General features: G+C 41.3%; 1 protein-coding gene across 1 annotated transcript in view; it reads right to left on the bottom strand.

Moving 5' to 3' along the window:
- SUGCT (succinyl-CoA:glutarate-CoA transferase) overlaps positions 1-16,363 on the bottom strand; it is an 800,879-nt gene that overhangs the window by 755,887 nt on the left and 28,629 nt on the right. Inside the window, exons 4-5 of the mRNA XM_008261668.5 lie at positions 11,532-11,617; positions 10,973-11,023 (exon numbers count right to left, since the gene is read on the bottom strand). Of these exons, the coding sequence (XP_008259890.3) occupies positions 10,973-11,023; positions 11,532-11,617 (137 nt within the window). The remainder of the gene's footprint in view (positions 1-10,972; positions 11,024-11,531; positions 11,618-16,363) is intronic.

Here is a 16,363-nt window from a genome sequence, read left to right as displayed (position 1 = left end):
GTAATTGGTGCCCACATCAAGAAATCAGAAAGGCACCAAATAAATGAGCTATCAATGCATCTCAAGTATCTAGAAAAACAGCAAACCAAAACCTAAACTAGTAGGAGAAAAGAAACAAATAAAATTAGAGAAAAAAATAAACAAAATTGAAACCAAAAAAAGCACAAAAGATCAGCAAAGTGAAGAGCTGGTAATTTAATAAAATTTTATTTATTTATTTATTTATTTTTAAATATTTATTTACTTATTTGAAAGAGTTACACAGAGAGGGAAGGAGAGGCAGAGAGAGAGAGAGAAAGATCTTCCATCTGCTGGCTCACTCCCCAATTGGTCGCAATGGCCAGCCATAGCTGCACAGATCCAAAGCCAGGAGCTTCTTCTTCCCACACAGGTGCAGGGGCCCAAGGACTTGGGCCATCCTCTACTGCCTTCCCAGGTCATAGCAGAGAGCTGGATCAGAAGTGGAACAGCCGGGACCCAAACCAGCGCTGACATGGGATGCCAGCACTGCAGGCGGAGGCTTCACCCACTACGCCATAGCACTGGTCCCTGAAAAATTTTAACACCAATTGGCCCAATTAGCCAAAAAAAGGAGAAAACCCAAATCAATAAAATTAGAGATGAAAAAAATATAGCTGATATCACAGAAATAAAAAAAAATCATCAGAAATTACTACAAAGAGCTGTACACCAAGAACCTGCGAAACCTAGAAGAAATGGATAGATCCTGGATACATACTACCTACCAAAATTGAGCCATGAAGACATAAAATATCCAAACAGACCCATCACCAACACAGAAATGGAATCAGTAATAAAGACCCTCCCATCAAAGAAAAGTCCAGGATCGGGTGGCTTCACTGCTGAATTCTACCAGACATTTTAAGAACTAACTCCAATTCTTCTCAAGCTATTCAAAACAATTGAAAGGGAGGCAATCCTCCCAAACTCCTTCTATAAAGCCAGCATCACCTTAATTCCTAAACCTGAAAAAGATCCAAACAAAAATTCTCAAGAAAATACTAGCCAATAGAATCAGAACACATCAGAAATATCATTCACCCGGAGCAAGTGGGATTTATCCCATGTATGCAGGGATGATGAAAAATTTTTTGAAACAAATAGTGATTGGGGTCGGTGCTGTGGCAGAGCAGGTAAAGCTGCCACCTGCTGTGCTGGCATCCCATATGGGCACCAGTTAGAGTCCCAGCTGCTTCAATTCCAATCAGGCTCTCTGCTATGGCCTGGAAAAGCAGCAGAAGATGGCCCAGGTCCTTGGGCCCCTGCATCCGTGTGGGAGATCCAAAGAAGCTCCTGGCTCCTGGCTTCAGATTGGCACAGCTCTGGCTGTTGCGGCCAACTGGGGAATGATGGAAGACTTTCTCTCTCTCTTTCTCTCTCTCTTTCTCTCTCTCTCTCTCTGTCTCTGTGTGTGTGTGTGTGTGTGTGTGTGTGTATAACTCTCAATTTCAAATAAATATTTAAAAAAAGAAAAAAAGAAAAGTGATTATGGTGGTGAATTTAATTCATACTAATGAATTGAATACTTAAAAGAGAGTGGGAAAGATGGTTGGCATAACATACCCTGGGAGGCAGCAGTGGATGGCTCAGGTACTTGGGTCCCAGCCACCCTTGTGGAAGACATAGATTTAGTCCCCAATTCTTAGCTTCAGCCTGTCCTAGCTCTGCATGTTGCAAGTACTTAGAGAGAGAACCAATGAATAGGAGATTTCTCTCTCTTTGCTTTCAAATTAAATGAAAATAAATCAAACTCAAAAATTTTAAAGACTCAAAATGGAACTTTTAAAACTATATACTGGCCGGCCGGCGCCGCGGCTCACTAGGCTAATCCTCCGCCTAGCGGCGCCAGCACACCGGGTTCTAGTCCCGGTTGGGGCGCTGGATTCTGTCCCGGTTGCCCCTCTTCCAGGCCAGCTCTCTGCTGTGGCCAGGGAGTGCAGTGGAGGATGGCCCAGGTGCTTGGGCCCTGCACCCCATGGGAGACCAGGGAAAGCACCTGGCTCCTGGCTCCTGGCTCCTGCCATCGGATCAGCGCGGTGCGCCGGCCGCAGTGCGCTGGCCGCGGCGGCCATTGGAGGGTGAACCAACGGCAAAGGAAGACCTTTCTCTCTGTCTCTCTCTCTCACTGTCCACTCTGCCTGTCAAAAAAAAATTTAAAAAAAAAAACAAAACTATATACTGGCCGGCGCCGCAGCTCACTAGGCTAATCCTCCGCCTTGCAGCACCAGCACACCGGGTTCTAGTCCCGGTCGGGGCGCCGGATTCTGTCCCAGTTGCCCCTCTTCCAGGCCAGCTCTCTGCTGTGGCCAGGGAAGTGCAGTGGAGGATGGCCCAAGTGCTTGGGCCCTGCACCCCATGGGAGACCAGGATAAGTACCTGGCTCCTGCCATTGGATCAGCGCGGTGCGCCAACCGCAGCGCACCGGCCGCGGTGGCCATTGGAGGGTGAACCAACGACAAAGGAAGACCTTTCTCTCTGTCTCTCTCTCTCACTGCCCACTCTGCCTGTAAAAAAAAAAAAAAAAAAAAAAAAAAAAAAAAAAAAAAAAGTATATATTGACAGGGCCGGTGCTGTGGTGCAGCAGGTTACTGAAGCACTGGCATCCCATGTGGGTGCTGGTTCTAGTTCCGGCTGCTCCTCTTCCAATCCAGCTCTCTGCTATGGCCTGGGAAAGCAGTAGAAGGTGGCCCAAGTCCTTGCGCCCCTGTACCCATGTGGGAGACCCGGAAGAAGCTCCTGGCTCCTTGCTTCAGATAGGTGCAGCTCTGGCTGTTATGGCCATCTGGGGAGTGAACCAGCAGAAGGAAGACTTCTCTCAATGTCTCTACTTCTATCTGTAACTCTGTCTTTCAAATAAATAAAATAAATGTTTAAAAAGAAAAAAACTATATACTGGGGCCAGTGCTGTGGCGTAGTGGATAAAGCTGCCACCTGCAGTGCTGGCATCCAACATGGGCACCAGTTCGAGTCCCAGCTGCTCCACTTTTGATCTATCTCTCTGCTATGGCCTGAGAAAGCAGTGGAAGATGGCCAAAGTCCTTGGGTCTCTGCACCCATGTGGAAGACCTGGAGGAAGCTCCTGGATCTTCGGGTCAGCTCAGCTCCGGCTGTTGTGGCCAATTCGGGAGTGAACCAGCAGATGGAAGACCTCTCTCTCTCTCTCTCTCTGCCTGTCCTTCTCTCTCTGTGTAACTCTGACTTTCAAATAAATAAATAAAATAAATATTTTAAAAAACTATATACTATTCCTTAAAATGAATTTTAAACCCTGTGAGGTATTCTTATATTTCTGTAAAATCCTATATCATATCACCATTCAAATAAGTAGCCAGATAGATTACAAATGTTTCAATAAAATAAGCAAATAAATGTTAACAAGAAGTTATACTAGTGTAAAAGTATTAATAATAAGAGAAAAGCTATGTTTTTTGTCAATGATTAGTTATGCTATTAGAAAATATTCAAAATAAATTCAGTAACAAAAAGGCAAATTACATGTAAATAATATGCATGGTATTATGAGGATACAAAGGCATAAAAGAAGGTTTGATATGATTCACTAAAATAATAATCTAGGGGTTTTGCTTCTCTGTAGCCCCCCCCCCCACTATGCTGTTTTTGCAGGTCTTTGACTCTAATATTAAATCTTGCTTTTAAACCTTTAAATCTCACTTTTCCTTTTGTCTTGTCCACCTGGAAATTCTTCCATCTGAGACAAAGAACCAAGGTAATAATAATTTCTCTGCCACTGTTTTCCCATAACATTTTGGTGCTGTGGCTCGGATGGCAACTCCAACGTGACACAGATCGCACTCAAGTTCAACCCCAGACTGGATCATCCCGCCAGACAGGTGAGTAGGCAGACAGCTCTCGCTTTTTATTCTGGCTTCCTTCCTCAGAGATTAATTTGTCATGAGACTGGGCACAGTTTGTAGTGAGGCCATGGGCTCCAGGCTCCATGACTCAATGAATTTTTCCTTGACCACAGATTCCGACAAAATCTTTCTCTCTCTGCTCCTCTAAGTGCTTCCTGTACTTCTCCAGGTCTCCTAGATTCTTACAAATTCGATTTCCTGGTCCCATTAGTGGGTATTTCCTAGATATTTTGTCCATTAGTTCTGTTAAAGTTTAATCATCCTTCTTGCAGACAGGTAGCTTTTTGATCTAGCCCATTAAGTCCCCACATGGCCTGAACTTGTATAGACAAGTCTCAGCATATCTCTGGTATTCCTCATCTTTCTTCTTAAGTTCCCTCTTTTGAGCCACTTCTGTCTGGTCCTTCCTGTGTGGCATATAGCTCAGAGGAGGTTTACTGGTGAGAATTTTATTCCCGCACTCTGCTTCTTTGTCACCGGCCTAGGTAGGAGCCACTTCTGTCTGGTCCTTCCTGTGTAGCATATAGCTCAGAGGAGGTTTACTGGTGAGAATTTTATTCCCCCACTCTGCTTCTTTGTCACCAGCCTAGGTAGGAGCCAGGACTGTCACTCTTTCACCAAACTCCAGCTTAAAAACACCTCTGCTAAGGCTCTCATCATGAAGGCTCATTGTTGAAATCAGGCCTATTAGACAAGACTCAAGGTTAAGAGGCATAGAACAACTATGTTTCCTTATGTATAAGAATAAAGCAAGAGTATATATTTGACCAGGCAGAGGCCCAGTCTAAGCACACCACCAGTAAGGGAACTGATCACTCCCTGCATGTGCTATTCTGACAAATACATACCCTAGACTATAAGCGTGGAAGGCTGAGCGAGAGTGGGTGATACATGCTAACCTCACCCTTACCTTCCTCTCTTCCCTGTGGGCTTCAGTGCACAACTGGATGTCACGGGCAGCAAGAGTTCTGAGAGATGTCTCAAACCTAGGAGACATAAAACCTGAAGTACGCTTCCATTTTTATGCTCTCATTCCAGCCAGGAGACAAACCATCTACTTTGAGATCTTTTTTGACCCTCCTGAGCTTACAGAAAAATGCCTCATCCTTTCTGCACTACCATCTGGCCTGCTTACAAACTAGCGGATGGAGAAGTTAGCCTAAGTGAGTTGTGAAAAGTGCCAACCCCTCTACTGTGACTCCCCATCTCAGAATTCTGTCTCCTAATTGGCCTCCTGCCTCCATCACCCTGCATGTGCTCCAATATGCATTAAATTCTTTTCCAGCACGTCACAGAGTCCTTGGGTATATTCAGTGAACCACCAGGGTTCTTCTGTTATAGCTTGTGACCTGCTGAGATTTTAATTCCAGCGGAGGAGAGTGTTTTATCAGGTGACTATTGCCCCCATTGTTTTAATTTTGCCTAGAGGTTTATAGGAAAGAATCTTTAAGACTGGTTTGACTAACAGCCTCACAATTAGACACTTCTAGTACTGGCTTTTGGTTTTTGAGTAAAAGTTTTTTTTTCTTCCAGCCTGCCCTTTTCAAGGGGGCAAGAAGCCTCCTTGTAGTAACTGCCCTCTGTTCTATCACCTATCAGATTCTCCTTAGGAATCTCTGGAGGGGTGCCCACCTGCTCTGGTGGATGCCCTCTCCCATTAAAACTAACATAACGGTGGCTGGCGCCGCTGCTCACTAGGCTAATCCTCCGCCTTGCAGCACCAGCACACCGGGTTCTAGTCCCGGTCGGGGCGCCGGATTCTGTCCCGGTTGCCCCTCTTCCAGGCCAGCTCTCTGCTGTGGCCAGGGAGTGCAGTGGAGGATGGCCCAGGTGCTTGGGCCCTGCACCCCATGGGAGACCAGGAAAAGAACCTGGCTCCTGGCTCCTGCCATCGGATCAGCGCGGTGCACCGGCCGCAGCGCGCTGGCCGCGGCGGCCATTGGAGGGTGAACCAACGGCAAAGGAAAACCTTTCTCTCTGTCTCTCTCTCTCACTGTCCACTCTGCCTGTCAAAAAAAAAAAATAATAACATAATGGTGAAAAACCTCCAGTGGACTTCTTGTCCCTGGTACAACGGCCCCTAGCCTACAGTCATCTTTGAAACACATCTTGTAACTGCTGAACTTTTTGTTTCAGATACACTCCCAAGTAGCTGACTGCTGACTAGTCATCACTAGCCTAAAGTGGATTTTTGGGGGGTAAAGAGAAAAACAGACTCAAATTCAATTAGAATTTAAAAAGCTGTCTTTGGTAAATAACAATCTCATGCATGAGAATTTGGTTTAACTGTTAAATGGACATTGGGTTTAAAGAGATTTCTCTTTTGAATCTAGGAAGATCAATTCCTTTAAAAATATTGCTTTATAACTTGTTGAACTTGTTTTTCAACTTGGTTTATGGGTAATCAGTGCTTGTTATAGCCCCCCCTTAAGGTGGACTTAACAATCTCTGGTTTAATGTCAGATTTATAGCTAGAGGTGTTTTGTTTTGTTTTTGTTTTTGTTTTAGACAGGCAGAGTAGACAGTGAGAGAGAGAGAGACAGAGAGAAAGGTCTTCCTTTTTTCCATTGGTTCACCCCTCAATGGCACACAGCGGCAGGCGCACTGCGCTGATCCGAAACTAGGAGCCAGGTGCTTCTCCTAGTCTCCCATGCGGTGCAGGGCCCAAGTACTTGGGCCATCCTCCACTGCACTTCCTGGCCACAGCAGAGAGCTGGCCTGGAAGAGGGGCAACCGGGACAGAATCCAGTGCCCCAACCGAGACTAGAACCCGGAGTGCCAGCACCTCAGGTGGAGGATTAGCCTACTGAGCCACGGCGCCAGCCTTATAGCTAGAGTTTTATAATAAGGGTAGAAATTGAGGCCGGCGCCGCGGCTCAATAGGCTAATCCTCCGCCTTGCGGCACCAGCACACCGGGTTCTAGTCCCGGTCGGGGCGCCAGATTCTGTCCCGGTTGCCCCTCTTCCAGGCCAGCTCTCTGCTGTGGCCCGGGAGTGCAGTGGAGGATGGCCCAAGTGCTTGGGCCCTGCACCCTATGGGAGACCAGGAGAAGCATTTAACTCCTGGCTTCGGATCAGCGCAATGTGCCAGCCGCAGCAGCCACTGGAGGGCGAACCAACGGCAAAAGGAAGACCTTTCTCTCTGTCTCTCTCTCACTGTCCACTCTGCCTGTCAAGAAAAAAAAAAAAAAGAAAAGGAAAAAAATATTCCTTCCAGTCACAGGGCTAATAACATCTAAAAATCAATCTGAATTTTATAATCCCTAATCTGAGCTTGTCATCTGACATAATTTAGAAACAGACTAAGTCATCAAGGGAAAGTAATGGGGATAATTTAACCACATTTATGAAATATTTTTAATAATTTTCAAAGTATGTCTTTATTCATAGACAATGTATTCCAAAAGATTTAAGGACAAAATTTCATATTTTCCACCCACTTTCAAATAGTTCAAACACACATATGTATATGTATGTAAATAGGCAAATACAACACAATGCTAAAGTTATTTCATATACACATATTGTAAATGAGTTTTGATAACTATTCTTTCAATTTTGCAATATATTTGAATTTTTCATAATTAAATATTGTAGGAAAATAACCCATAGCAATGTTTTGCTGACTGTAATGCAGGCCGATAATAAGGATATTATGACTAATTAACATAGAGAATGAGTTAGCACAGAAAATTCTTTGACATATAGGATGACATATTTGAAAATTATCAAGTCATATTTCCTTGTAAATACCAGGCTCCACACAGATTTTCAAAACATAGTTTTGCTCTTTACACAACCTGGTTTTGGTTAGTAGCTGACAAAGGAGTCATACTTTTTGGAGCTCTCATGTATCCAGCTGATTGCCTTGTATAATACTTTGGAACCATTACTATAAACTAGACTCATTATATTAGCAATCATAGCCACAAAGGTCTGAATGCAGAGATTGTTTTTCTTCTCTTAAGGCCAAAACAGAAATCCCTTCCAGAAAGAATATTAAAAAAATAAGGAAAAAAAATAAGCCTTCCTCTAGGCAGTAAGATACATAGCTGACGAATGGTATAACTTGCTAAATGCAACAGACATAAATAATGTTTCCAGATACTCTGTTTAAATTTAATATGAGTTGAAATGTACTTCATTGTTATCAATCAGACTTCAATCCCATAATGAAACTTAATTTTAAATGATTACAGTCTGGTAGAGGACATCACATAATCCAAGGAGAGTGGGAAGAAAAAACCAGCAATGATTTATTTTGGTCAGAATTACACATGTGGGTCTAAAATATTCATATGTACATTGATGCCTTAGAAACAACAGTTTTGAGTTCTACCTAACACTACCCAATTTAGAAGCCCTAATGAAAACCTCAAGTATTTGTTCCATCAAATTTGAAACCTTGACTTCACTTCCCAAGATAAAATACCAGAAAGTTCTCAAATAGAAGCAAAGAAGTAGCACTATGAACAATGAAGAAGGAACAAAGAAACACAGAAAAGAATCAAGGGAAAACATATTCCTCAAGCCGGCACCGCAGCTCAGTAGGCTAATCCTCCGCCTTGCGGAGCCAGCACACCGGGTTCTAGTCCCGGTCGGGGCGCTGGATTCTGTCCCGGTTGCCCCTCTTCCAGGCCAGCTCTCTGCTGTGGCCAGGGAGTGCAGCGGAGGATGGCCCAAGTGCTTGGGCCCTGCACCCCATGGGAGACCAGGATAAGTACCTGGCTCCTGCCATCGGATCAGCGTGGTGCGCCGGGCCGCAGCGTGCTGGCCGCGGCAGCCGTTGGAGGGTGAACCAACGGCAAAAGGAAGACCTTTCTCTCTGTCTCTCTCTCTCACTGTCCACTCTGCCTGTCAAAAAATAAATAAATTAAAAAATTAAAAAAAAAACATATTCCTCAATGATAATAACAAGAAGGAGAAGGGGAAGGAAAGAAGAGGAGGAAAGAGAAAGCTGAGGGTAGCAACTAGAGCAAAACAGAGTGGGCCAACACTAATGTACAAGAATTTAGAAAATCAAACTGAGTTTCAAGTGAATACAAAAAAAAGCAAACATAATATACTAAATAAAATATACAGGAAAATAGGGTAGTATAAAAATGACAATTTTCAAGTTTTGGCTTCAAAATCTATCTAGTAAACAAAATCTAGATTGCTGGATTCATTCAGCAAAATCAAAGAGAATGACCTAATTCTCACCTTAAAATTTTTTTTAATTATATTTTGATCATCCAGGTAGGGAAAAAATATTAGCAACAGACCAAGTTGACACTTTGGTGAGCAAGAAAATTTGAGTCCTGGTTTTCTAACCAAATGAATATATACCCACTAAATTAGATGGTAAACTTTAAAAAGGATGGCAAGTGAGTTTTATCTCACAGGATGAATATAACTTTATGTGCATCAGGAAATAATAATAGCTAATACTTAATGAGTACTGACTATGTAGCAGGCACTCTGCTCAATTCTCACAACAATCCTAATGTAGGTACTACTTTTATCCCCACTTCAGTGATGAGAAAAACTGAGGCCCAAAGAAGGTAAACAGATAGTAAAAAGGTATGCATCCTGCCCCTCCAAGAAAGAAGCTGAGATCAGATCTAGACATATTAGCCATCTAAGTAAGTGTTAGGAAAAGCTGGGGCTCTCCAGTGATATGAAACAAGATCCAAATGTCAGTTTTTCCCCCTTATTAAAATTAAAAGAAAAACTTACACAATAAATTTAGCAATATGTATTTGATCACAGACTGATCAGGGAGCACTCAGAACTAGGAGTGGTTCTGAGAGTCCACTCAGTTAATGGACAGGCAATATTTATATACACAGAAAAAAAGAAGTGGAACTCAAAAACAGCATGATTGCTTTACAATTAGCATGTGTTTCATTTGGACATGGTATGGTCAATTGGCAGGCTATGATTGGCTTAGACTTCGCTGCTATGATTGGCTGAGAATCAGTTATTTTTAACAAGAATCTACTATCATGCCTGTGTCCTGGCATAACAGATAAAGCCACTGCTTGTAAGCTGGCATTCTATATGAGTGCCAATTCGAATCCTGGCTGCTCCACTTCTGATCCAGCACCCTGCTAATAGCCTGAGAAAGCTGCAAAAGATGGCCCAAGTATTTGGACCCCTGCACCCACATGGGAGATCCAGATGAACCTCTTGGCTCCTTGCAGCCATCTGAAGAGCAAACCAGTGGATGGAAGATCTCCCTTTCTCTGTCTCTCCCTGAAACTCTGTAGCTCTGACTTTCAAATAAATCTTTTTTTAAAAAGAATATGCTATTAAATTAGGATACATCTTGCTATATACAGAAGCAGCTTTAAGTCAAATTTAATTTCATTTAATCCTAGTTACATAATCTTCAGAGTACCACCTAAATTCCATGAGAATCAATTCCCTTCCGTGAAAATGGAGATTGTAAAACTTCACTTACAAGGCAAATTCTTAGAATTAAAGAAGATATTTAAGTTAAGTGTTCAAACCAGGGATGTGATGTAGAGTTAGCATTCAGTCAATATTAGCTACTATTAATAATTATATATAATATACAAGGAATTAAAAGCCCATTTACTTACTATAAAAGACAAATTTTTAAATATTATTTGAAAGGCAAAGAGATGGCCAGAAGGAGAGAAAGAGAGAGCGAGCACACTTCCATCTGCTGGTTCACTCCCCAAATGCCCAGAGTTTGCTAGGGCTACGCAAGAGCTGAACCAAGGAGCTGGAAATTCAACCTAGGTCTCCCACGTAGGTGGCAAGGGCCCAATTGCTTTAACCATCACCAGGTGCCTCTCAGGATCTGCATTAGCAGGAAGATAGAATCAGGAGCCACAGCCAGGTATCAAACCTGGTACTCGGATATAAGACTTGGGTGTCTTTACTGACATCTTAACAAGAGTCTTACCTGTTATGCCAAATACCTACCCCAAGTCAAAATTTTTAAGTGGCACTTAGAGCAAAAGTACAGATTGTCAATAAAGTGAAGTTTTAAAACACTGGCTCTGATGTTCAAACTCCTAACTACAACCTAGGTTGTTAGATGCTGTCCATAGAGCATACTGTACCTCTTTGATGATTTTCACCCCTTTTGGATCCTTGATATTAACAGCTATACTCTGAAAATCAAAACAAATATATCTTAAAATATTGTCCTGAAGGTTTTTCTTATTACTGACAGTTCAACAAGGGAGTCATTCATATCATAGATTCTCCTCTTAAAGCAAATCTATTTTCCTGATGAAGAATTATTTATCTTTACTGATTTTGTTTGCAACTAGGTTAGATTAGAATAGGAAGCCTTACAGTAAATGTTTTCCAGTAATAATACCAAGTGTTACACAATTCACATTTTCTAAAAGAATAATAGATGTAAAGAATCTAATGATTTTTCTCTTTCTTAAAATTATTTTCATTATAAATTCTTACAAAATGTTTTAAATTACTTAGTAGAAAAGGGAAATTAGTAAAGAGCTCTGTTGTTTCCATTTGGTAAAAAATAAGAACATGAAATTAAATTTGTTTTAAATATTAGTTACATCTACAAAGAAAGAAAGAAGACATAATGATATTTTTATTATTACAAGAGAATCACACAAAGGAAAAAAAATGGAAAGTTATTCTTACTTTCTTATTTCGATTAACACTGAGAAAATATGTACTTTCTGTTCCCACAAAAGGTGGCCCCCATGTTCGTGTATCATCACCAGCTCCTGGAAATAATAATATTAACTATTAATCTGTAACTGTGAAACATTATGAGACATTTCAAACTGACAGCCTCACTCATATAGACATTCACAGCTAACTGAACAGGATCAGCTCAGCCCAATGAATTCAGCTGCCCACGGTAGGCCACAAAAGCATGCAGAACCGCCCATGCTCTTTGTTCATGTCGATTGCTAGATGCATCTATAGCCTCTTTAACTAAGTTCCATCATGGAAAGTAAAAATCCTGAAGTAAATAGCCTAATGGCAGTCTTTTGATTTAACAAAGTGGCAAACTTCCAGGGGCCAGGGTGTGGAATTACCCTGTTTTCTACAAAGAAGGTCAATCAGTTTTCAGTGTTTTCTTGGCACTGCATGTACAAAGAAAATATTGAGTCTGCAAATGATTTTTTGATTTAATTTAAATCAGAATAATAAAATAAGTCTTTATGACAAAATGACATCTGGGACTAGATATAGATTAGTGATTAATAAGTCTATAGTGGCCGGCACTGTGGTGCAGTGGGTTAAAGCCCTGGCCTGAAGCACTGGCATCCCCACCGGTTCTAGTCCCGACTGCTCCACTTCCGATCCAGGTATCTGCTGTGGCCTTGAGAAAGCAGTAGAAGATGGCCCAAGTCCTTGGGCCCCTGCACCCACATGGGAGACCCGGAAGAAGCTCCTGGCTCCTGGCTTTGGATCGGCGCAGCGCCAGCCATTGCGGCCATCTGGGGAGTGAACCAGTGGATGGAAGACCTCTCTCTCTGTCTCTACTTCTCTCTGTAACTCTGTCTTTCAAATAAATAAAAAATAAATCTTTAAAAAATATAAGTCTATAAATATTTCTGTATCAATAAAAATCAGAAGAGGTGATATAACTTACTGCATACCAAATGTCATTAATTGAAAATATTCTTTGGAATCCAGTATTATTTTAGAATAAAATTTTAGGTCTTCCTTCAAAGTAAACATCTACATAAAATCATCAGAAAAACAGGGTGCTTGGGTGTTGGCATTGTGGTGCACAGGCTAAGCCACCGCTTGCAATGCTGGCTCCCTTATGAGAGTGCTGGTTTGGCTTCCAGCTGCTCCACTTCCAATCCATCTCTCTGTTAGTGCACCTGGGAAAGCAGCAGATGATGGTCAAAGTAATAAGACCCTGCCAGCCATGTGGGAGACCATGATAGAGTCCCTGGCTCCTACTTTACAACTGGCACTGCCTTCTCATTGTGGCCATATGGGGAGTGGAACTAACAAATGAAAGACCTCTTACTCCCTTTGTCTCTCCCTCTGTTACCCTGCCTTTCAAATAAATAAAATAAATATTTAAAAAATAGGGGGGCCAGCGCCGTGGCTCACTAGGCTAATCCTCCGCCTTGCGGCGCTGGCACACCATGTTCTAGTCCCGGTCGGGGCGCCGAATTTTGTCCCGGTTGCCCCTCTTCCAGGCCAGCTCTCTGCTGTGGCCCGGGAAGGCAGTGGAGGATGGCCCAGGTGCTTGGGCCCTGCACCCCATGGGAGACCAGGAGAAGTACCTGGCTCCTGCCATCCGATCAGCGCGGTGTACCGGCCGCAGCGTGCCGGCTGCGGCAGCCATTGGAGGGTGAACCAATGGCAAAGGAAGACCTTTCTCTCTGTCTCTCTCTCACTGTCCACTCTGCCTGTCAAAAAATAAAAAAATAAAAAATAAAAAATAGGATGAAATATTCTGAAACTCTACTTAGGTAATTCTGAAATGCATTCATGTTTGATTCAAAGACAAGACTATAAAGAATTACAGAAAAAAAAAGTTTTCCTTGCACAAAAAGTAACTGGAAAGAACACAGAAAAAATTCAGAAAATGAATCAACAATTAAATAACACAAAATATTATCAAAACTCAAGATTTTTACAACATAAGTTCTTTTCTATAATTGAATTTTTACTTTGTTTTTTATAGAAAACTTTAATATAAATTTTGAAAGTACAACTTTTGGATTATAGCAGTTCTTCACCTCATACCTGCCCTCTCATCCCTAAACCATCCTACCTCCTACTCCCTCTCCCATCCCATTCTTCATTAAGATTATTTTTTTTTTTGACAGGCAGAGTGGACAGTGAGAGAGAGAGACAGAGAGACATTGATTAATTTTTAATTATCTTTATATACAAAGATAAACTTAGTATATGCTAAGTAAAGATTTCAACAGTTTGCACCCACACAGAAACACAATGTATAAAGTACTGTTTGAGTAGCAGTTTTACCATTAATTCGCATAGTACAACACATTAAGGACAGAGATCCTACATGGGGAGTAGTTGCACAGTGACTCTGCTTCTCAAATAAATAAATAAGATCTTTAAAAAAAATCTATTAGCCTTGAGACTTCACTCACTGAAATTCATCAAGAAAAACAGACTCAGTCTTCCAAAAGAAGAAAAAAAAACAGAACTAAAGAATAAACTTATCAAGGGAAATTAAATCAGCATATGAAAGAGTTATCTGTACTCCCACATTTATTAGAGCTCAAATCATAATAGCTAAAATATGGAAACAATCCATATTTCCATCAACTGATGACTGGATAAAGAAATAATAGTGTATATATATATACACACACACACACACACACACACACACACACACTATGGAATACTACTCAGCCATAAAAAAGAAAGAAAACCTGACTTTTGCAACAAAATGAATGCAACTGGAAACTATTAGTGAAATAAGTCAGTCCCAAAAAGACAAATACTATATGTTTTCCCTGATCTTTGGTAACTAATAGGAAACCAAAATTGCAATGTAGAAGTGAAATTGACATTTTGATATTCAAGGATTGCTTACTGCCCTTGTCTCTTCTGATGAGAACAGTGTTGTTTTTCTTCTTACTATTTGTTGAACACTTTACTTAGTGTAGGGTTAATCTTATGAGTATAAATTAGACTGAGTAGATCATTATAAAAATTGAGGAAGAGGTTGGCGCTGTGGCATAGTAGGTGAAGCCACTGTCTGCAGTGCCAGCATCCCATATGGGCGCCAGTTCAAGTCCCACTTCCAATCCAGCTCCCTGATAATGCACCTGGGAAAACAGTGGAAGGTGACCCAAGTATTTGGGCCCCTACACCCACCTGGGAGACCCAGAAGAAGCTCCTGGATCCTGGCTTCAGATTGGAGCAGCTCTGGCCATTGCAGCCATCCAGGGAGTGAACCAGTGAATGGAAGACCTCTCTTTCTCTTACTCTGCCTCTGCCTCTCTGTAAATCTACCTTTCAAATAAATAATAAATATTTTTTTAAAAATTAAGGGAAAGAATAGGAGAGGAAGGAGGAGGAAGGATGGCAGTATGAGTGGGAGGGAGGGGTGAGAGGGAAGTATCACTATGTTCCTAAATCTGTAGATATGAAATACATGAAATTTGTTTACCTTAAATAAAATTTTTAAAAAATAAATGTATTGATTATAATACACTCACACACACACACACACACACACACACACACACCAAAGAAACTAAGTATGCAGGAGAGAAAAGAAGTATCAGTTCTAACTGGAAGTAAACTGATAACAACATGAAGCAATAAATCCTTGAGTACTCAATGGTATGGCATTCCCCTAAACATCACAGAGAGAAACCTTCCAGCCAGGAACCAATCAAAGCTCCAAGAGAAACATGTATGTGAATCTAGATCTTCAGGGATCAGCCAGACTTCTCAGACGCTCAAAAGAGTCCAGATACTGCTATTTTTTAAAAACTCTTGATCGAAGAAAACTTCTTAAAAAGATGCAAAGCCAAGATATAGCTAAAATTAGTTTGTTTTAAATGTTTGCATTCATCTCTTAGGTGGAGATAATTCCAGAAGTGTAAAGTGGAGACCTCTCCTTGGGATCCAAACAGAATTTTAAGAGGCAAAAGGATCAGTGCTGATGATAAATGACAGGAAATACAATGTTGAAAGTCACAAACTGGTAAAACAGGCAGCTTCAGAAATGTGCTTTATTTGACTCACACAGTTTTCAAAGGTTTTAACTAGGTGGCATAACAAAATTCAGACTGTTTTTTTTTTTTTTTTGGATGAACTTTCAACACATCCACTCATTCAGTAAATATTTATTGGGCAGGAACTATGTCACAGACACTGCTCTATGCAGAGCAGTCACAGCAGCAGACAAGAGACCAACATCCCTGGCCTTATATCCCCGCCTAGTGGGGACAATCTTGATTCTGCCTCAGCATCTTTTGGTGCTCCTCTCAACGTATCTCACTCATTTAGGTTCCCAGAAAATACGTATATTACAACCACAGATTAACTCTGAAAAACATGAGAAAAAGTATGCTTCAGTTTGATATGCTATTTGGTTGCACAAATAAGAATAATCCAAATCCTAAGTCAGAATACTATAACCAAATTGTGTTTAATTAAAGAACTGGAGAAGTAGATACAAAGGGAGACTAGTTCTATACTGAAATTTAAAAATACAACCAAATCATTTTTAAAGAAATTCTTACTGAATCACTTTTCCTCATGCCTGGGTTGACTTAAGTGTCTCTAAAATGCAAAACAATTGAATATATAATATGAACATTAAAATTATTGCAAAGGAGGGCTAAGAGGAAGAGTCAGCATAATTAATCGGTTAAAAAAAGTGCAGGAGCAGGCATTGTGATGCAGTAGTTAAGAAGCCGTTTGGGATGCCTGCATCCCATATTGCAGTGACAAAGTTTGAGTCTCTTTTCCACTTCTGATCAAATTTCCTGTTAATATACTCT

The sequence above is a fragment of the Oryctolagus cuniculus genome, chromosome 16, assembly GCF_051225735.1.
Source record: "Oryctolagus cuniculus isolate XC-2025 breed Fujian yellow rabbit chromosome 16, ASM5122573v1, whole genome shotgun sequence".
Lineage (NCBI taxonomy): Eukaryota > Metazoa > Chordata > Mammalia > Lagomorpha > Leporidae > Oryctolagus > Oryctolagus cuniculus.
Note: the sequence above shows the minus strand (reverse complement) of the source record. Positions and strands in the feature narration are given on the sequence as shown.